The sequence below is a fragment of the Epinephelus lanceolatus genome, chromosome 2 (assembly GCF_041903045.1).
Source record: "Epinephelus lanceolatus isolate andai-2023 chromosome 2, ASM4190304v1, whole genome shotgun sequence".
Classification (NCBI taxonomy): domain Eukaryota; kingdom Metazoa; phylum Chordata; class Actinopteri; order Perciformes; family Serranidae; genus Epinephelus; species Epinephelus lanceolatus.
The window spans coordinates 22,074,113-22,095,324 of record NC_135735.1 but is presented as its reverse complement, the minus strand read 5'-3'; the positions used below and the strand labels follow the sequence as shown (position 1 = coordinate 22,095,324).

General features: G+C 42.2%; 1 protein-coding gene across 15 annotated transcripts in view; it reads left to right on the top strand.

Annotated features, from left to right (window-relative positions):
* tjp1a (tight junction protein 1a) overlaps window positions 1-16,992 on the top strand; it is a 131,414-nt gene extending 114,422 nt beyond the window's left edge. For 6 of the 15 annotated variants that reach the window (XM_033628677.2, XM_033628641.2, XM_033628660.2 and 3 more), the window contains 14 exons: window positions 1,028-1,110; window positions 1,413-1,623; window positions 3,375-3,475; window positions 3,564-3,914; window positions 4,850-5,101; window positions 6,292-7,125; window positions 8,265-8,347; window positions 8,501-8,677; window positions 8,890-8,996; window positions 9,121-9,365; window positions 9,974-10,128; window positions 10,215-10,435; window positions 10,805-10,948; window positions 15,205-15,440. In XM_033628677.2, the coding sequence (XP_033484568.2) occupies window positions 1,028-1,110; window positions 1,413-1,623; window positions 3,375-3,475; window positions 3,564-3,914; window positions 4,850-5,101; window positions 6,292-7,125; window positions 8,265-8,347; window positions 8,501-8,677; window positions 8,890-8,996; window positions 9,121-9,365; window positions 9,974-10,128; window positions 10,215-10,435; window positions 10,805-10,948; window positions 15,205-15,299 (3,059 nt within the window). In that variant the 3' untranslated portion in view covers window positions 15,300-15,440. Of the gene's footprint in view, window positions 1-1,027; window positions 1,111-1,412; window positions 1,624-3,374; window positions 3,476-3,563; window positions 3,915-4,849; window positions 5,102-6,291; window positions 7,126-8,264; window positions 8,348-8,500; window positions 8,678-8,889; window positions 8,997-9,120; window positions 9,366-9,973; window positions 10,129-10,214; window positions 10,436-10,804; window positions 10,949-15,204 lie in introns of all 15 variants that reach the window. The other 9 variants (XM_078175230.1, XM_078175227.1, XM_078175225.1 and 6 more) reach the window with 5 other exon arrangements.
* The last annotated feature ends 4,220 nt before the right edge of the window (window positions 16,993-21,212 follow it).

Below are 21,212 nucleotides of genomic sequence, written 5' to 3'. Positions count from 1 at the left end.
ATTGTCACCAAATATTTGGATATCAGGTTCAAGCACGTGCTGCACCAAAAGTGTATCAGTATGTAATTTGATCAGAGTGGGTCATTTAATGGCTTACATAGTCAAACCACTGCTGTGACGCTACTCTACAAAAGCATAAAGTGTATATTAGACAAAGCTGACAGTGGTGTGTGTGTGCGTGTTTTTCTGCCTTATTTTTATAATGCAGTGATGGTATAAAGCCCCTAAGTTTTAATGGAAAGACTTCCTTATGTCAGAATTGGTCTTTTAAATATTATATTGACACAGACATTACTAAATCCCAACATTACATTTTTAGCATTGCTGCATACGCTTAAATCTTGACTTGCTGCATGGCTATCTGCTCTCCCTGAAATGTTTTTGGGTTACATGTAAGAGCGGTGCTTCCAGATCATAGATCCTATTAGAAATATTAGAAATCAAGCCTCGTCCTGTGATGTGTTTGAGTTGTTACTATACTATATCCTGGTGAGGTGGCTGCCCTCCTTTGAACCTTGTGTGTCAAGGCAGGAAACCATTGCTTATCTTCATGTGAATCATAAACCCCTCTACACATCCTTGCTTAAATCCCTGAGGCTTACAATGACACTGTATTCTGGTTAATCCCAAAAATGACCCTCATGCTCTTGTATGTGCATATTTCATGTCAGTGTTTCTCACATTAACACATTTCCTGCACCATAATTTACACTGTTACATGCAGTTGCACACACAAATGTATTAAACACTGAATTTAATTTCCCTAAACCTACCCAAAATACCTAATGAATAATTGCATGAATTGGCTGCTGTCCTCATTTTGTCTTTATTATCGAGTTCGTGTTCTCACGAACGTACACTTGTCTTCTCCTGTACGGAGATTATTATTCTGTATTTAACAGCTCTATTTATGGGAGTCGACAACTGCACGCTACAAGGATGTCTAATTGGGGCACAGCCTGCTTTTATTGTTGTTTGTCTCTTGTGTTGATGTGATGCAGCAACTCTGTCCATTTGTCTTCCACAGAGAGTGAACCCAGGGATGCAGGAACTGACCAGAAAAGCTCCGGCATCATTCGCCTGCACACCATCAAACAGATCATTGACCGGGTGAGAAGCTAGATGTGCACACACATTTATTTATTCAGACAAAATGTAGACATATGAACATCTTTTGACAGATTTGATATGGTAATGAAAAGATGGCCGTGAGCCACGATGGTATGTACAGTTCACTGCTGCCCTCTGCTGTACAGCACCCTGGTGTACACAACACTATATGTAAAAAAAAAAAAAAAAAAAAAAAATCATCCTTAGCTTGAATGTTAACCCTGGAAATGCTCACAATATGGAAATAAACACACTGACAATATGTTAATGTTTTTGTTTTTATTTGATTTCTGTGTATGAAGGACAAGCATGCAGTGCTGGACATCACCCCTAATGCAGTGGACCGTCTGAACTACGCCCAGTGGTATCCAATCGTGGTGTTTCTCAACCCAGACACAAAGCAGGGTGTCAAGAACATGAGGACCCGCCTCTGCCCCGAGTCCAGGAAGAGTGCCAGGAAGCTCTATGAGCGAGCCCTTAAATTAAGGAAGAACAACCACCACCTCTTCACCAGTGAGTCCAGTGGGAGGAAGGGAAGACGGGGTAGATGGGTGGGGATGGTAGAGATTTTACAGGCAGCACAGACACATTTCAAAGGCAGTTGACAATTGAGTGCCGCAGTGTTGGAGGCTGCACTTGTTGTGCCTGGCCCTGTTCTGTCAGACTCCTTACAAACGCTTGTTCAGCACTGACCGTCACACAAGAGCACCCACAGGGCCCCTTTCTCAGCATGCACTCTTTCTGTCAAGTGGTGTGACCATGTTTTAGGAGCATCTGTTGTCGATAAAGATATTAGAGAAGTCCTAGAAAGTATTCTTCTTGGCTCTTTGCAGCACACACATTTCTTTACATAATGTGTCCAAATAACTACTACACACCGAGCTGCATCTGTACCTCTACGCCTTTATCTACTGGATTTCATTTGAAAGTTATCCTCAAAATCAAGCCTCATAATCACGTCCCACTGCAATTACTGTATGTAAAACTTGGAAACGGATAAAAGTGGGATATTTTTATATTTAGAATCTGGCACATGGGACTAGGCAATGTGGGAAGGTACCTCCAAGCTGCCTGTTTATCTCCTTGAGACTGAGGTAGAGCAGTTCCTTAACTTTGCATTTTAAGTATCTCTTTCTAGTATGTTGTTATTGGTTTGCACATTTTATTCAAAACAAGGTACTTGCTTCTCCACTGTGATTGTGACTGCCTTTATAAGATCGTGTGTGTGTATGTGTGTGTGTGTGTGTGTGTGAGAGACTGTGTGTATCTGTCTGTCTGCAGCTACTCTCACGAACTACTGGACCAATCAGTCAAATATTTTGTGTATGGCTGTATGCTCAAGGATCTCTTGTGGTTGCAGCGATTCAAAATTGTTGAAAAACTTGTTTTTTTATTGACTGTTTTTTACCATCACTAACTGACTCCTCATTTCTCTTAATCCGCCGGTACGGGCTGCATGTTTTCTGGACATCTGCTCGGCTAAAATCAAGAACCCTTACTTAGTATGTTGCAAGCCACATTTTGGCCTTCGCCATGGCTCAGTACCTGACATCCATAGAAAAGTTTGGTCATTTTGAACAGGCCTATCTGCAGATTAATTCCATACCTGATATGTTGGTTACGAGATGACTTGGTCCCCGTTTTTTGTTATCTTAGCTGCCCCATGACTGTAAGGAAGCCAGGTGAGACATTTTCTCCAGCTGTAGCTCTTCGCATTCCACCTGTGACTCGGTTTTGCCTGTCAACTACATGGGGTCATACCACACTGGGGGGCATTTTAGAAGTGGAGTGCTTTGCCTGCCTAATTTTGTGGACTTAAGGTTTTGTTGATTTGGTCATTTTTCTTTGATATTAGTGTTTTGACTGTAAGCAAGTAGGCAGGTTACGTAGTTAAATGGTTTCTGTCGTTGTCTGTTGTAATTGTGTTTATTGTATTTCCTCCATCGTTGTCCTGTAGCCTACAGATAACATTGATACCGTTAGAAGTCCAGTTATGAATGACAGATCAAAGATATGTGGCTGTATTTAAGTTACAAATACATTCGTGAACTAAGTCCTAACAGGAGTCCTTTTCAGACATGATGCTAATCATGTAAAAGTGGCAAAGCATTTGCAAATCTAATTTGGATTAGAGTGCACGTCTAAAAGGGACTTTAGATTTCATGGTTGTACTTAATTGGTATTTGAAAAGTTTTTGGCACTCAGTTGATTGGAGAGATGTGTTTTTTTCTTTTCTTTCTGCTCTTTCCTCTCTGTGTATTTAGCGACAATTAACTTGAACAGCATGAACGATGGTTGGTTTGGAGCGCTGAAAGAGATAATCCAGCAGCAGCAGAACCAGCTGGTGTGGGTTTCAGAGGGCAAAGTAAGTAAGACGCACACACAAACACAAATGTGTAGACTAGAAATGCTCTTTTCTCACTCCCTCTCCCACTTTGCCTTTTGTTCCCCAGGCTGATGGCGCAGCTGAGGATGACTTGGACATCCACGATGACCGCCTGTCCTACCTATCGGCGCCAGGCAGTGAGTATTCCATGTACAGCACTGACAGCCGCCACACCTCCGACTACGAGGACACGGACACAGAGGGTGGAGCCTACACCGACCAGGAGCTGGACGAAACGCTGAATGACGACGTGGGTCCACCCACGGAGCCTGCCATCACCCGCTCCTCTGAGCCTGTCCGTGAGGACCCACCTGTCATCCAGGAGCCCCCTGGCTACGCTAGCTACACTCACACAGTGCAGCTGGACCCCCTGAACCGCATCGACCCGGCTGGATTCAAGGCACCAGTGCCGCAGCAGGTAGCGTTTCTGAGAGCTGCACGTCTTCCCTGTTGTCTGGAGGACGTGGTTTGCGTTAGAAGGGTTTTCTGGAGGCGCTATTGAAGGCACTTTTTTATTTTTACAGTTAATCTGTCTATCTGCTGTTACCAAACAATATCAGTGGGAAAGTGAAAACTTCTGTGGTCAGGTATTTATCGCAATATATAAATATTATATATAATATATATATATATATATATATATCTATATTTATGATATTATTTAATTTATCTATTTGCCTTTATGTATTTGTTGATTGATGTTTGTGAGCGTGTTTTTTATTTTTGAAAAGGAGAAGAACTTCTACAGAAGTTTTACTGTTACTCTTGTACTCTGTATTACCACAAGCTGTCTTATTGGTGTGACTGTTGCTGATGTCACTGGGAAAAGAAACTTATGATTGATGTCTAAGTGTCTGTACCAGTACTCACCTATGTGCACTTCCTACCTTTGTTCTACCTGTGATCGAGACTGTGACAATACGACACAAGAAAGTATTATGTGCATGTTGGAAATGCCAGTGTTAAACCAGTGTACCTTTGAAATGTATTTATCAACACCCAATTGGCCATTGTGACACCTAAATCTAAACCTTTGTCGTCTCGTGATGTGTTAATGAACATAAAAGGGGAAAAAAGAAACTACTGTATTGTAACCGTAGAATTAAAATCAAATTAGTATACTCTAACAATGAAAACTTGTCCCTTTGCTAATTCCTAACTCTCGCATGACATTGGTTGATCTACAGCTACTGTTAAATGTGGAGGCGGGTGATTGGCTGTTTGACTCCGTGTAATCTGTAGGCACAAGTGAGGAGCAGACCGTTGTAGAGGGGCTGCGGAGGTAGTAGCACTTGTTAGTACTGCACCGTAGTGTCAGCGCGTGTTATTAAACATTTCTGAACCACTTCACAGAAAGCAGAGGCCGCTGCCGTCCCTAGCACCCCCCAGCAGCCTGAGCCCCTGGCTGAGACAGTGCCCCCTGCTGTCGACGTTACTGTAAAAACTGTAGGGGGTCTGAGCCCTGACGAGGCTCCTGCAGCTCCTCACAGCCAGCCAAGCCCCATCCCGGAGGCTGGCTCACTTAGGAGGCCCACCCCTGAGCTAACCCCCCAGAGCGTCACACCAGAACCTCTACAGTCTGGACTGGCCAGTTCAGAACCAAAGGTATCCATCTGACCGTCACTGGACGCTCCGTGATCCGGCTCAGCTCAGCTCGGTCTGACCCGGCTGACCTCCTGTGCTGCTGCTGCTGCCTGTCTACCTACCTACCTCCTGCTGCCACGCTTGTCTCTCTCTCCTTCCGCCCTGCATGTCTGCTGACCACAGTGCTGCCCAGAAGAGACAGAGATGTGTGTGTGTGTATGTGTGTGTGAGTGGGTGTTCTTGTGCAAGAGCGTGGGTGTGTGTGCACGTGCCAGAGTGCGAGCAAATGCTGGTAAACAACAGTGGGCTTGGAGGTGATGGCTGTGCTGATAATGCCTACATATAGAGGAGCAGCGGAAAACCTGCGGCTCTCACTGTTGCTTATCCTCTTTGCATGGCTGCAACATGTTTGCCTCGTTCTCTGTTAACCACTAGAAGTAGATTTCTTTGTGACGCATTTATCAGTGCAGACTGAATGGACCGTTTATTTGTAAAAGTAGCCATTAATTTTCCAACCATTTTATATTTTATTTTTGAAATATAGCCATGGCCGAATAACCTAGAGAACCTCAATAGATGTGTCCTGCAGATTTGGATGGATAATTAATGGTTACTTCTCAGTTATCAGAATTTTAAATATGTTTTTGTACAATGGTTATGTGCTTGTAATGTTAAATGTTATTGTGGATGTTTAAGTTGCCATTATCTTTGCAACAAGACAGTAGGTGGCATTTTCACTTGTGAATGCAGGAGGGCAGAAACCCCAAATTACTAGCCAAATTATTGACATTACATTTCTGTATTCCGTTTTCACATTCTGCCACTTCGGACAAGAAAAATGCATCCCATTGTTTTGATGTATTTTTTTAACAACTTTGTTATTTTGTTAATTTAATTTCAGTGTTTAATTTGGAGCTGCAGTGGTGCAATGTGATGTTTTCAAGCTGCAATAAGTGTTTGGCTGTGCTGCGATTTCTATTTAATCTACTATATTATCTGACCAGTAACCCCTCCCTCTCAGTTTCTCTATTTCAGGTCTTTCCCTTCTTGTTTCTTCTGCAATTAATTTTACGGACTTGTTTTAATATTCTCCTTTTCTCAACCTTTCACTGATTAAAATCAGTCCAGTTTTTCATATCACACATTTTACATCTGTGTAGTATGTCAGTGCAGTTGCTAACCCTCTTCTTTGTTGTGTATTTGTTTGGTAGATGTTTCAGAAGGATCCATACAGCACAGACAACACAGGGAGAATCGGTCACAGCATGAAGCCTGTGGCTTACAACCCTCAGCAGGGATATCACCCTGACCAGCAGCCATACAGAGATTACGACCACCCACCCAGTCGGTATGATGTCAGCAGCAGTGGAGTCAGCAGCGGAGGTGGTTACCCAGAACCAAAGTACCGAAACTATGACTCTAACCCGCCCTATGAGAACAGCGTGCCTCACTATGACCAGCAACAGTGGAACCCCTACAGCCAACCACTCTCTACTGCCAACTCCCAGGGATATGATCCCCGTTTGCCATACGGTGACGGCCCTGACTCCCAGTACACCCCCCCTCTCCGCTATGACGAGCCCCCACCTCAGCAGGGATTCGACGGACGGCCTCGCTACGGTAAGCCGACCGCTCCGGCTCCTGTCCGTTATGATGACCCTCCACCTCCTGCTCCAGGGCCTGACATGCACTACGACCAGGATCCTCACCTGAGCACGTACCACCCAGCGGCCCACTCCCCAGACCCTGCTGCCCAGCGGCCTGCCTATAACCAGGGACCAACACCGCAACAAAAGAGCTACAAACCTCAGCAGTATGACCCTGCTCATGTGAACTCTGAAACCAGCCCCACACCTCCTCCCAAAGCAGAGGCGCCCTCACCTGCCCCTGCAGATGCTCCAAAACCTTTCCCTGCCAGAGAGGAGCAACAGGAGGACCCAGCCATGCGGCCACAGTCAGTCCTGACAAGGGTCAAGATGTTTGAGAACAAACGCTCTGTATCTGTGGATAGAGCCAGAGATGCAGGGGATTCATCTGGGAGCAAGGTAAACTTAGCTTTGCAGTTATATTACATAATGCAGCTTATGCAGCTTATGCAGTAAGAGTAGTTATTCGAGTGCTTAAACGGTAACTGAGGTATTTTTCAAATTGGACCCTGTTTTCTCAAATTTTTGTGTCAAAGTGACTGATGGCAACAACAAGTTTGGAAAGTGGTCTAGTATTGAGCATGCCGACACTGGTAAAGCGGGCTGCAGTGCAACCAATCGAGGCATTTGGCACCATCAATTTACGTCCACTTAAAGTGCTTGTTTTTGCCACTGACAGGCTCAGTGTCAGATAACTTATGGTGCAGATCCCTACAGAGACAGACCTTTTTGTTAAAGACTAAGATCCTTTTTGTTTAATCAGAAACAGCCCCAAATTTGCTGTTGCCAAACCCATCGAACTCCATTTAAATAAACAGTAATTTTAGCATTCATAGAGGCAGCATCTTTTCACATTTAACTGGGTGAATTAAGGGTTTATTCAACCAAATCAGAGTTAGTTATAGTTTAACAGTAGAGAGACGAACCAAGACTGCTTTTGTTAGTTTGTTTCTGTCAGTTGTGAATGAATTGGGATTTATGATGATAAATTACTGTTTATTGCCTTTATTGGTGTCTGGTGGGTTCATGTTTTTGTGTCCAAGTGACTAATCAGAGCAACAATATTTTGAAATGGTCCAGTAATAAGAGAGTAGCAATTTCAGGGCTGTTTCTGGATAAACAAAAAGGATCTTACTCCTTAACAGAAAGGTCTGTCTCTGTAGGGATCCTCTCCATAAGTTTTCAGATACTTATCATAACAATCTGAGCCTGTCAGTGGCTAAAACAAGCACTTTGAGTTTGCATAAACTGACAGTGCCAAATACGCGATGTGGTTATAGTGCAGCCTCTTTCATGGCTTCTAGCTGTGCCATACTCTCTTATTACTGAACCACTTTCAAAATATTGTTGCTCTGATTAGTCACTTAGACACAAAAACATGTAAAAATAGGGTCCAGGTTGAAAAATACCGAAGTTACCCTTTAACTTGTACCTTTGCTTTTCAACTTCTTGAGAAATAAGCACGTTGTTGTTGTTGTTGTGTGTGTGTGTGGTTTTTTTTGTCCTGCTGATAAGGTTTATTGCTTTTGCTATTACAGGCAGCTGATTTACCTTTGAAAGCAGGTGGAGTCATCCCTAAAGCAAATTCTCTGAGCAACTTGGATCAAGAGAAGACGTTTAGGTAAGCCTTTGCTTTTGCTCCTGTAACTGCATTTTTGGTCACCCTGAGTAATATCACAGTGAAATTGTGTAGTTAGTCACTTTGACCAGTCATTGACCAGTTTGCTAAAGCACCTTCATTGTGTCATGGTAAACTCTTCGTCTGCTGTTTCAGAGCCCCAGGTCCTCAGCAGCCTCAGTCCAAGGCAGCTGATGACATCGTGCGCTCCAACCATTACGACCCTGATGAGGACGAGGACTACTACAGGAAGCAGCTTTCTTACTTTGACAGGCTCCAGGCCGGTCCCAACAAACCCCAGCCACAAGCACAAACAACTAACAACTACCCCAGGTGATGCTCAGTCACATACACATTCCCAGACATGCCGAGTATAATATCCTCATCAAACATATTTGTTTTTTCCTCTTAGATGATCTGGAGATTTAATGTGTCTTTTCCAGCTGTCCTTCCAACTATCTTTAGCAGCCTTTGTGGTTTTATGATCAGTTTCTTGGTCATTTTAATGCGAATCTTCAGTTGGTTGTTTTGGTCTTTTGATGTAGGACGGAGTCAGTGGAGAAACCAAGTCCAGTGGAGAAAAAATATGAACCAGTTCCCCAGGTGACGCCATCTCTGCCACCAGCCACGCTCCCCAAACCCGCAACTGAAGGTAAGATTTACTGTGTTATATCCAAGGGGGGAAAATGTAGTCAGGATTTTATGTTACACAAGACTGTAATCACGTGAAGATGCACCTGTGTACTGTCTCACACTGTACTTTGTCTCTTCCACAGCCAAGCCTCCCGGCCGAGACGACACTGTCCAGACCAACTTCCTGCCTCACAAGAGTTTCCCTGAGAAGTCCCCAGTTAACGGCACAAGTGAACATCCTCCAAAAACAGCTCCACCAGCAACCAGCTACAACCGCTACACGCCCAAGCCCTACACAACGTCTGCCAAGCCTTTTGCTCGCATGTTCGACAGTCCTAAATTCAACCACAACCTTCTGCCCAACGACAAGCCGGATACTGCTCCAAAGGTAAACAGCAGTCGCAAGTGAACTTAAATTTAAATCAAGTAAATAGATGACATCATTTAACTGTAGCTCTCAGATTTGGTACCAAGTCAAAAATATATAAGCTACGCTTTTCTGTAATTCTCCATATATTTGATCTCATACTGACCTCACTGTTCACCTAACTCACTTTTTTACAATTGGTTTAAGGCATTTCTCTCTGTTGATTTCGCTATCTAAAAAACTTTTCTGTGGCTATAACTTTGTCACAGTTGGTAATTCCCCATTACTAAGTACAGATTGGTCTGAAATATATGTTACTGGAGTTCCCTGAGGTTCTTAAACAGTCTTAAAAGACACTGAATTCATTTATCTAGAAGTAATTAAATTAAAATGTCTGAAATCAATCTTTAAAAAGTCACGAGTCATGATCGTGATGGTTGCCACAGGGACTTAAAACCATCCTAAGCAAAGCAGAGTGTGGTTTTCCCTTGCTCCCTTTCCTCCTCTGACATCACTTGATTAAGACCTCAAGATTCGTGCAAATATCCAGCTCCCAGCTCTTATGCTATGCCTCACTGCTGCTGTCTTCCCCTACAGTTTAACACTTTCCCCTCCTGTGTTTGAAACAGGGCCGGAGCTCCAGCCCAGTGAAGCCTCAGATTCCCCCGCAGCCCCAGAACACAGACCATGACAGTGGCCTGGACACTTTCACACGCACTATGGACCACCGCTCCAAACACCAGCACAACAACATCAATGCTGTGCCCAAGGCCATCCCTGTGAGGTAACAAACTCCGTCTGACTACATACTAAATGTAAACTACTCTGCTGAATGTGAGTGTGAGAAAGTAAAGGTGTCTCTCCCCTCAGCCCCAGTGCCCTGGATGATGATGAGGATGAAGATGAGGGCCACACAGTGGTTGCAACAGCTCGAGGTATCTTCAATAGCAACGGCGGCGTCCTGAGCTCCATCGAGACAGGTGTCAGCATAATTATCCCGCAGGGTGCCATCCCTGAAGGTGTGGAGCAGGAGATCTACTTTAAGGTCTGCAGAGACAACAGCATCCTGCCGCCACTCGACAAGGAGAAAGGTAACTTATATCATTATCAGTCACATCTAAATTCAGGGTTCACAAAAGGTGCTTTAAGTGATTGAATTCATTTATGTTTAAGTCCCTAAATATAAAAGGGTGTGCTTGAATAAAGACTTGAATGTGTTTGAATTGTATTTCTTAATGTCTGTATGAACCCTGTAAATTATTCAATGCTTTATGAAACCAGTCTTTTAGAGTATAATTGTACATGTTGTCCTTTTGGGAGATGTGCTGGATCTAAAGTAGGATTGTTTCCACCATATTCCCAGGCGTACAAAGCCTACCAGCACCGTCGGGTATAAAATGCATTTAGGACCAGCCTGTGTGTGTGTTTATTTATAATCGTCCTGAATTCTGTGTTTACAGGAGAGACTCTGCTCAGCCCTCTGGTGATGTGTGGACCTCACGGCCTCAAGTTTTTGAAGCCTGTGGAGCTGCGCTTACCTCACTGTGCGTCTATGACCCCTGATGGTTGGTCTTTTGCTCTAAAATCCTCCGACTCCTCGTCGGGTATGCTGTGCTCTCTCTGTTCTTTCGGGGTCGTTTGGGCTGGCTGTGTGACAATTTGAGGGTTGTGGGTCACTGTTTTATAATTATTATTGTTTGTAGTGTTACCCCTATTTTTGATTCTCTTCATTAGAAATCAATTGAGGAAAAAAATAACAAGATAATTTGGTCAGTCACCATATCTGAGAATCAATCTACGGGTAAACCCTCTTTAAATTTATATATATATAATTTATGGCTTTGGTTGATTCATTCTCATCATTTAGTTAACTCACCCACTCAATCTCTCATTCACTGTATCACTGATTTCCTGTATTTGGTGTTCAGATCAAAGTCTCTGCTCATGCTGAAATTGCAGTTTTTCTCTCTCAGTTTTCACCTCGAGTCATTTTAACAAGCTTCTCTTCTTTCATTTAACATCCATGCATCAATCACTTGGCTGTATAACAATTTAATTTCATCAGGTAGACGTATAATGCATGCTGCTCTGCCCTGAGTGATTTGTCTCACATAGCCACCCAAATCCTGACCTGAAGAACAGTTTGTAAAGATCTCTGCAGAAATTGGGACACATTCATAACCAGTACTGCCTGTATCTACCTTTATCCTGCAGAAAACAAAGACGTCTCGTTACCATGTCGAAATATAGCTCTCTAAATTTAGCTTCTGTCTCATTTCGAGGTAGCTTTCAGGTGGCAAGAAAATGAATTTTCCTGTTAATTTGTTTTCCAGACTGGCTTCAGTTTGTTTACTAAAAAGAGAGGTTGTGAAATTGGATCTTGGGTAAAAACAGGGAAATAGAAGTAATCAAACAGATAAATAATTCACAGCTCTCAGAGGTTGCTGGAGATGATTCAGGCAAATCCCTTCAGATAATTGAAACTCCTTCTCAGTAAACGGTTACTTCACGGACCAAACTCGTAACACTCTGAGATAACTCAATTCTAATATCTGTTTTTGAGGCGTAACCGGGCCTGATTAACCACCTAATAAAGACGTTCCTGTGAAAGTCAAATTAAAACCACGAAACAGATTACTGTTTGAGAAGTGAATATTCATGTTTAGCATTGAAACTGATCAGCAATGTAGAATTTAGAGCAAAAAATGAGATAGAGGGAGGACGTTGCACAGATCATGTTAATGGAAATCAAAAGCAATATAGGCCATCAGTTAGTCTGTCATGTAACTGAGCAAACAAACGTTCTCGTGGGGAGGTTGAGCTTCAGCTGAGAACGTTTTAAAAGAAAACAGAAGAAAGTATCTAATTCCTGCTTTCCCTTTTCTCAACACTGTCCCTCTCACATCTCACGTCTTCAAAAACAGTGGTAATTTTGGCAGTGGTCAGGATTAGCTGTTAATTAGCCTCATTTTAAGGATGAGACTTGAAGGGCTGAATGAGATGTGAGCTCACTCCGTTGTCCTGCTGAATTGTGGGAGGATTATCGGGCTGCCTCGTAATCCTCTTATTGTAAAGCAAGGCCACTCTCTGGCCTCCTGTCCCTGCTCTGGTTTTCTTCTCACTTTGCTTCCCTGCTTCTCCTTTTTCCTGCCTATACAACTCTGTATCTTACTGCTGCTTTTCTATGTATATACTGTTATTTTGCAGATCATTGTGTTAACTTAAAGGCTGAAACCAGAACCGCTGTGATACAGTTAAACTCTATAAAAGAAACGACTTCTCTTAATGTCGAACAGAGTGAAACGAAAGCGCTGACATCAGATGATGCAACATCTCATCTTACTTGCATTCTTCAGGGCTTGACCACTGATGATATTTGTAGTTTAATAATACTATTCAAGCTACGACACTGTTGAGAAGGCAGATTGACGAAACATCAATCTTAAAAACTTGAAATAAATTGTCTGAGTTTTGGGGCTTTCCCCCCTCTGCCTGTCATTTTGCGTACCTGAAAAGAAGATGCTCCTCAGGTTATATTTATCCCCTCCATGTCACCCAGAATTGAGCGTAAGATTGACAGTTGAGGGACCGACGGTCGATGTCAATGAGGAGGCTGTATTTATAGTGAGTGTATACTGTATCGATGGACCTCTGCCGAGCTGGCTCTGTTTACTCTGATTGATTACTGGAACTTTCCTCTTGGCACAGACCTGTATGTTTATAATTGCAATTACACTCAGACCTCACAGCAACTGAGGTTTAATTTGCAGCCGGCCGGAGGCTGGGGGACGTTCAATAAAAATATTAAATTGCTTTAGCTCGCTTTTATAGGCCACAAAACCATGTGATATTACTTAACGTGGCTCAAAGACAATACATACGATCATGCTCTGCTGCAGTCAGTGCTGTTTTAAAACGAGACCAGTAGTTCATGAGTTCGTTGTTCGATAGATTTTGTGGTGTGAAGAGGAGTCAGCAAGAGTATGGTGCTTATCAGATGCCTCAGGCCCTGTATCTACACGTATTCAGATATTTCTGAAAACTGAAAGCCCTCCATTTTAAAGGTCCAGTGTGTAGGATTTAGGGGGATTATACTGGCAGAAATGGAATATAATGTAATATAAAAAGTATGCTCTCTTGAGTGTAACCACCATGAGAATCGTTGTGTTTTTGTTACCTGAGAATGAGATATTTATATCTACGTAGGGAGCAGGTCCTCGTCCACATATTCCGCCATGTTGCACCACCATGTTTCTACAGTAGCTCAGAACGGACAAATCAAACTCAAGATAGTCATTCACGTTTTTCACGTCAGCCACCGTAGTTAGCAGCCATTCCATGACAAGTGGAAAATCAGATTTTTAAATGCAAAACTCCTTCATTCAGTGTTTTTATCAGTTTAAATCACCTGGTTGATACGTTTGGAGAGGAAGAGAACTCTGCGGGTAATTCAGCTCCCAGTAAAAACCTCCTGAACTATGAACACTTGAGGAACTGTCAACAGGAGAAGTTTTGGCTGGTTGCAATCTGTAGCCGTCATCACTAGATGCCGCTAAATCCCCCTAAAGCTTACGTACTGCTTCTAAAAAAAAGAAATTCTGTCCACACGACATTGGTCATTCAAATTATCTCTATCCACACTAGAACACAAAAACCATCCCAATTGCTCGCCAGTGTTGGCTGTCTACTGTCCTGTTGATCCCACTTCGTTATAAGGATGAAGGAGCTCACTCAGAGTTTTCCTTCCTCTCCTCATCGACAACAATCCAACTCTCGAAAATGTCCGGCCATCCGCTGGTTCAGTCGGACCTGATTCAAAGCCATCATTTCTGGTGACCTTTAACCTGTGGACGTTGAGGTAGACCAAATGACATTAGGCGCAGCGGACGCCTCTGTGTTCGTCCGTGAAGTGGTGCAGCATCACTGAGTTTAAGTGTAAGGTAGACCAAGCAGTGCCAACATGATGTAAATAAAGTAACGTTAATGGCGTAGTCTGCCGTTGTTTTCGTTGTGTCTGAAGTAAGTTCATTACACAAAGCAACTGTAGATCTGTGTGAATCGAGGAAATGATGTCATTGTTTCCCAAACACTCTGTTTGAGGGCCCATACACAACAGATTGACATCAAAGAACTAAAGGCCGAGTGTTGTATCGGTTCTTGACGCCCGTGTCTCAGCCAAGACTTTGCACCTGAACACACCCCAAAGACTACAGCTAACAGCCAACTAGCACGTATGTTCTGCGCCTGTGCCAGAGGACACAATTTCCATACCAGCAGGCGGCAGTGGTCTGTATTTGTTATTAAAAAAGCATTCAAGACGCTAGTTAGCCAGTGAGCACTTTAACAACACGACCTGGTGCTGAAACAACAGAGGATATTTACAGTGTGCTAGCGAACTCTTTCTGCTAAAGATGCTAAAATAATCTTAATGTCCTAATGTGAGATGTTTGCACGGAGCTAAACTGCCAATCAGAGTGATTTCATTCACCGATGAGCTCCGCTGTCTCCAAAATTAACTCAACGTGTTGAACAGCTGGAAAAGAAAACAGAAAACAAGGGCGGACTAGTGCCAACAGCGCGGGACACACCGCTAAAACTAGGGCGGCAGACACGTGCTGATTGCCTGACTTTGACCAACAGTCGACCGTCACCTTTTTGTGTCAGGAGACTAACAGACACAGATAAACAGTAACTTTAGTGACCTAAAAGTCAGTTTGTAGACGAGAGGCCGAAATGTAGATGAAAATATCCGTTTACATAAACATCTGTATACGTGTAGACAGGCTCTTGCAGTTTGAGTTTCACATGAAAAAAAAAAGCAGCTGTTATGACTCACTATCCCCCATCTGTCTCTCCGCAGGTGACCCAAAAAGCTGGCAGAACAAGTCTCTCCCCGGGGACCCCAACTACCTGGTGGGAGCCAACTGTGTGTCTGTGCTCATTGACCACTTTTAAGGACGGACCCGCAGGTGTGATGTTACTGAATGTGGAACCGTGGGGGATCAAATGAAGAAGATGGACACACACACACTGACAGATGCACTCCAGAAAGAGACACACACACACACACACACACACACACAACATAATGGAGTATGAAGGATATCCAGTCAGTGCTGTTTACTGCACCCATGGATGAAGGCGAGACACTGATGATCGTTACAAGCTCTTCTTTAAACTTTTCTCCCCGATTTGAAGTTGTGATGTGAAATGAAACCATGGATGCATGCCCCATGCCACTGAGGATCGATCCTTTTTATAAGGCAATGTTTAATGTAATTATTGACATGAGTATAGATGGATGGATGGCTTCTGAGGCAGCGTACATGCTTCAGAAATCTGTGTTGGTATATTTATGCTATATATGCAGACAGTATATATAGTAGCATAGAGAAAATCTACTAAAATCCTACTCGTGAATTAAATTACAAGTCAACAAATAGTTATTTTTCAGTTCAGATGACTGAATACAAACATGTATCTCCACATTTTCTCCACACTGAGGGGATTTTAATGAAGGTTTGAGACAGACAGAGGCAAGAGTGAGCCAGTGAAGGTGATCTGTTGAAGGAGTCGGCGAAACACGAGCTGGATCTGAACCCAAGCAGCACACACTTTTCAGAGACGTTCTTCCTTCCTTTATTCTTCCTTTTTTTCCTACAGCGATATCTTGTAGCTTAATTTCTTACAGAGTACCACGTCTCTCCTTCCAGCCTGAGGGAGATCTATGCATGTTCTTTACTCAGGTCCAGTAGCCTCCTCAGTTCCTTCCTCACATCTATTTCTCCTCTTCCTCCTCCTCTCTCTTCCTCTCTCTGTGCACTCTTGCACTCACACACAAATAAGCAGTGATGCCTTATCTGCAGATTATTCACTTTTCATTAAGAGAAACAAAATAAGTTATGATAAATTATGGTATAATGTCATTTGTTTTGCCATTTTTTGTGAACCCACTGTATAAATGAACTTGGGTTTAGCACACAGTAACAGTTTATAAAGGATAACAAAGGTATGCTCTTCTTTTATCTGCTATGCATTACTTAAAGAAGAAAAGAAAAACCAGAAAAGAAGTGGCTGTAAATAAATCTAGCATATTGCCTTGTTTCTTTTGTTTGTAAATGAACTTTTTGTATGTCTTTCTTTTTTGTATAAAACCTAGAGAAAACATGTTTTAAAAAGTGGAAGAAAGTGAACGTGGTTATCTTTGTATTCTGGATATACCCTCGAGCCTTGGAACTTGTAACCTAATGATAATACATCACATCTTTTCTACCAGTATATTCACACTATGTTACGGTCACACTGAAAAAAGAAAACAAAAAAAAACAGTCTTTTCGTGGCTCTCTAAGGATCAGGAAAGTGCTTGGGCTAAAATACATTTAAAACATGTTTCTTTAAAAAGGGTGTGCTCTCAAAGTGTCCCCCTCACTGATTTGTGATACTGGATGCTGTATCGTGTGCCCTTAAATGTATTTTTGTACTAATAGACGATATATGATGTATGGCACACCAGTACCATTTTATTTTTAGATATAACACGGCTTTAATTGGATATTAGCTCTTCACGTGTGGCTGACTTTTTTTCTCCTCTGCAACACAATTTTAAGTATACCACTGTATTAATAAATAAAATCATTTTTAAAATAAACAGTGTGGGGGAGGTTTTTTTGCCCCATACAGAGTGAACTATGTTTGTCTTATCTATCTATCTATCTATCTATCTATCTATCTATCTATCTATCTAATTGATTTTATTATCAGGTAATGTGAAATTTTATTTTCTTGGCTAAACCAATTTATCCTTTCATCAAGAAAACTGTGAAAAGGACAGATCACAACCACCTTCAAATTGCTTGTTTTGCCCCAAAATACACAGATATTTAGTTTAATACGGGGTTCCTATTGGTCCTTGAAATCCTTGAAAGTTTGTCAGTTTGAGGGGAAAAAATAAAGGCCTTGACAGTTTTTGAACAAAGACATTGGTCACTGAAAGTGCTTGAATTTATGGAGTGTTTTTGTTGTTTTTTTTGCAAATCACAGATAACACTCCTTCGATATACATATTTTAGACGATTGTTTTTATGTGGTATGGAATGGACTTTTCTCTGTCCTTAATAAAGTCCTTATTATCATTATCATTATTATTATTAGTAGTAGTAGTAGTAGTGGTGGTAGTATTTAAAAATAGTACTTGTTGTCTGTGAGCGTCTGTAAAGCCGGCTAGTTTTTATAAAAATTCTCAGTGTTGCAACTTACTAACCCTGATCCATGTCCCAAACTGTGCCATGCTGTGTCCTTGAATTTGAGGCGCATGAGCTTGGAGAGTCCTTGAAGTAGCCTTGAATTTCTTTTGTTTCAGAAGGTGTGGGAACCCTAACAAGGAAAAACAGCTGATTCTCATCATGAGGATCTTAATGTCTTAAGTAAATGACTACTATGAAAATGAATGCTGATTCATTTTTGTCATTAAACTGATCAACTGATCAATTAATTGTTTATTTCAGCTCTATGAAATGGGCAGATTATGAGATAAGGGGCCCTTGAGCACAGATATGCAAAACGTCCCACCACCTCTCGTACATAAGAGCAAGACACATTTTGTCTCTTTGTAGTCAATGTGCTTCTTTTACCTTTTTTTTTAGTTTATTAAATCAATCAATCAATAAATTAATTTTATTTATAAAGCCCAATATCACAAATCACAATTTGCCTCACAGGGCTTTACAGCATACGACATCCCTCTGTCCTTAGGACCCTCGCAGCGGATAAAGAAAAACTCCCCCAAAAAAACCCTTTAACGGGGGAAAAAAACGGTAGAAAGAAGGGACAGTGCAAATTAATAAATACACATGGTATAAAAATGCCAGGGTATTTTTTTTAACTGTAGTACCTTAGCCAAGGTGTTACATGAGGCTACCTTAAATACAACAAAGAAGAGACCAAAAAAACTGAAAAAGGACATACAATTTCTAAAAGCACTTGAGGCAGTTTATGTTGTTTTGTGGTCATTTTGTTTCTTTGTTGGTGATTAAGTGTCTCTTTTGTCATTTTGTGTTTGTTTTTTGTTTGTGTTGTACGTCATTTTGTGTCTAGGTTTTTTATGTCTTGTGGTTGTTATGAGTTTGTGTTTTGTATACATATATACAGTACAGGCCAAAAGTTTGGACACACCTTCTCATTCAATGCGTTTTCTTTATTTTCATGACTATTTACATTGTAGATTCTCACTGAAGGCATCAAAAGTATGAATGAACACATGTGGAGTTATGTACTTAACAAAAAATGGTGAAATAACTGAAAACATGTTTTATATTCTAGTTTCTTCAAAATAGCCACCCTTTGCTCTGATTACTGCTTTGCACACTCTTGGCATTCTCTCCATGAGCTTCAAGAGGTAGTCACCTGAAATGGTTTCCACTTCACAGGTGTGCCTTATCAGGGTTAATTAGTGGAATTTCTTGCTTTATCAATGGGGTTGGGACCATCAGTTGTGTTGTGCAGAAGTCAGGTTAATACACAGCCGACAGCCCTTTTGGACAACTGTTAAAATTCATATTATGGCAAGAACCAATCAGCTAACTAAAGAAAAACCAGTGGCCATCATTACTTTAAGAAATGAAGGTCAGTCAGTCCGGAAAATTGCAAAAACTTTAAATGTGTCCCCAAGTGGAGTCGCAAAAACCATCAAGCGCTACAACGAAACTGGCACACATGAGGACCGACCCAGGAAAGGAAGACCAAGAGTCACCTCTGCTTCTGAGGATAAGTTCATCCGAGTCACCAGCCTCAGAAATCACAAGTTAACAGCAGCTCAGATCAGAGACCAGATGAATGCCACACAGAGTTCTAGCAGCAGACCCATCTCTAGAACAACTGTTAAGAGGAGACTGCGCCAATCAGGCCTTCATGGTCAAATAGCTGCTAGGAAACCACTGCTAAGGAGATGCAACAAGCAGAAGAGATTTGTTTGGGCCAAGAAACACAAGGAATGGACATTAGACCAGTGGAAATCTGTGCTTTGGTCTGATGAGTCCAAACTTGAGATCTTTGGTTCCAACCGCCGTGTCTTTGTGAGACGCAGAAAAGGTGAACGGATGGATTCCACATGCCTGGTTCCCACTGTGAAGCATGGAGGAGGAGGTGTGATGGTGTGGGGGTGTTTTGCTGGTGACACTGTTGGGGATTTATTCAAAATTGAAGGCACACTGAACCAGCATGGCTACCACAGCATCCTGCAGCGACATGCCATCCCATCCGGTTTGCGTTTAGTTGGACGATCATTTATTTTTCAACAGGACAATGACCCCAAACACACCTCCAGGCTGTGTAAGGGCTATTTGACCAAGAAGGAGAGTGATGGAGTGCTGCGGCAGATGACCTGGCCTCCACAGTCACCGGACCTGAACCCAATCGAGATGGTTTGGGGTGAGCTGGACCGCAGAGTGAAGGCAAAGGGGCCAACAAGTGCTAAACACCTCTGGGAACTCCTTCAAGACTGTTGGAAAACCATTTCAGGTGACTACCTCTTGAAGCTCATGGAGAGAATGCCAAGAGTGTGCAAAGCAGTAATCAGAGCAAAGGGTGGCTATTTTGAAGAAACTAGAATATAAAACATGTTTTCAGTTATTTCACCTTTTTTGTTAAGTACATAACTCCACATGTGTTCATTCATAGTTTTGATGCCTTCAGTGAGAATCTTCAATGTAAATAGTCATGAAAATAAAGAAAACGCATTGAATGAGAAGGTGTGTCCAAACTTTTGGCCTGTACTGTATATATATATTTTTTTAGGGGGGCATCTTTTGTGTTACTGAAGTACCTTTGTGTAGTTGTTTTGCGTTTTTTGTTTCTCCTCATGGTTGTTTTGTTATTTTGCATGTCTTTGTACTCATTTGTACAGTGACGTTTTGCAGTAAAGACCAAGTATGGGTGGTGGGTGAGTGGGTGATTGGACACACTCTGGGCCTGTGCCAGTAAGGCCCGTTCATTAATCCATCCATGTCTCTCAGTGTCATGTTTGGCTGTATATCATTTTATTAATGAGCATCACAGCTAGATGGCGCAGTTGAGCTCTGAATGAGTGCAGCACAAGGTCAGAAACACAAAAGTCCTTCAGATGTGATTTTAATGTGTTTTTCAATATTTGTATTTTCTTGCTTTCAGTCCCTGCGGCCTGCGTGTGGTAAAAAGCATTTGATGAGGAACAAGGAGCAAAATATGCCCCAATAAGTGGCCTATATATTCATTTAAAATGCATTATATTGAAACTACAAATAATGGTTGCACAAATAAAGGAGCTTTGCAGGTTGTGGGGTATTAGTGATGATTCATTTTACTCTTTTCACTTCGTCAAGCCTCTAAGTGTCTTTTAAATAAAACTCTGAGAAAGGGGTCACAGCTAAGTGATGGATCACAAGCCATTAAGGTTGGGAACCACTGGGACATTTTCCTTTCATCACTAATTATATAACAATGTGCAGCCAGTGTAATTTCAAGCAGCTCTTTAGGCACAATCCTCTCCAGGTGTGTCGCATTCACTACCTGCAGCCTGCACACTGAAGGACAGATGATCCGGAGCCAGTGTTCAATGACAATGCGGTGGATGATGTCCTGATGCTGCGGCTGGAGCTCAGCTCAACCTACAGTCACTATGTTTTCTCAAAGGTAAACCCACCTCAACTTAAACCTGACATTTCCTCAATCCTGGTGATGGAACTGTAACAACACTCACACTGGAGCATTTTTACGCAACACAGAACGTGCACCCTCTCCAAAAAAAAGATTTCTTGTTTGGCTAATCTGCTCGTGATCATCCACGTTCCCATGAAGCACTACATCACCAGCAGCCAGTAACAAATCACACGCAGG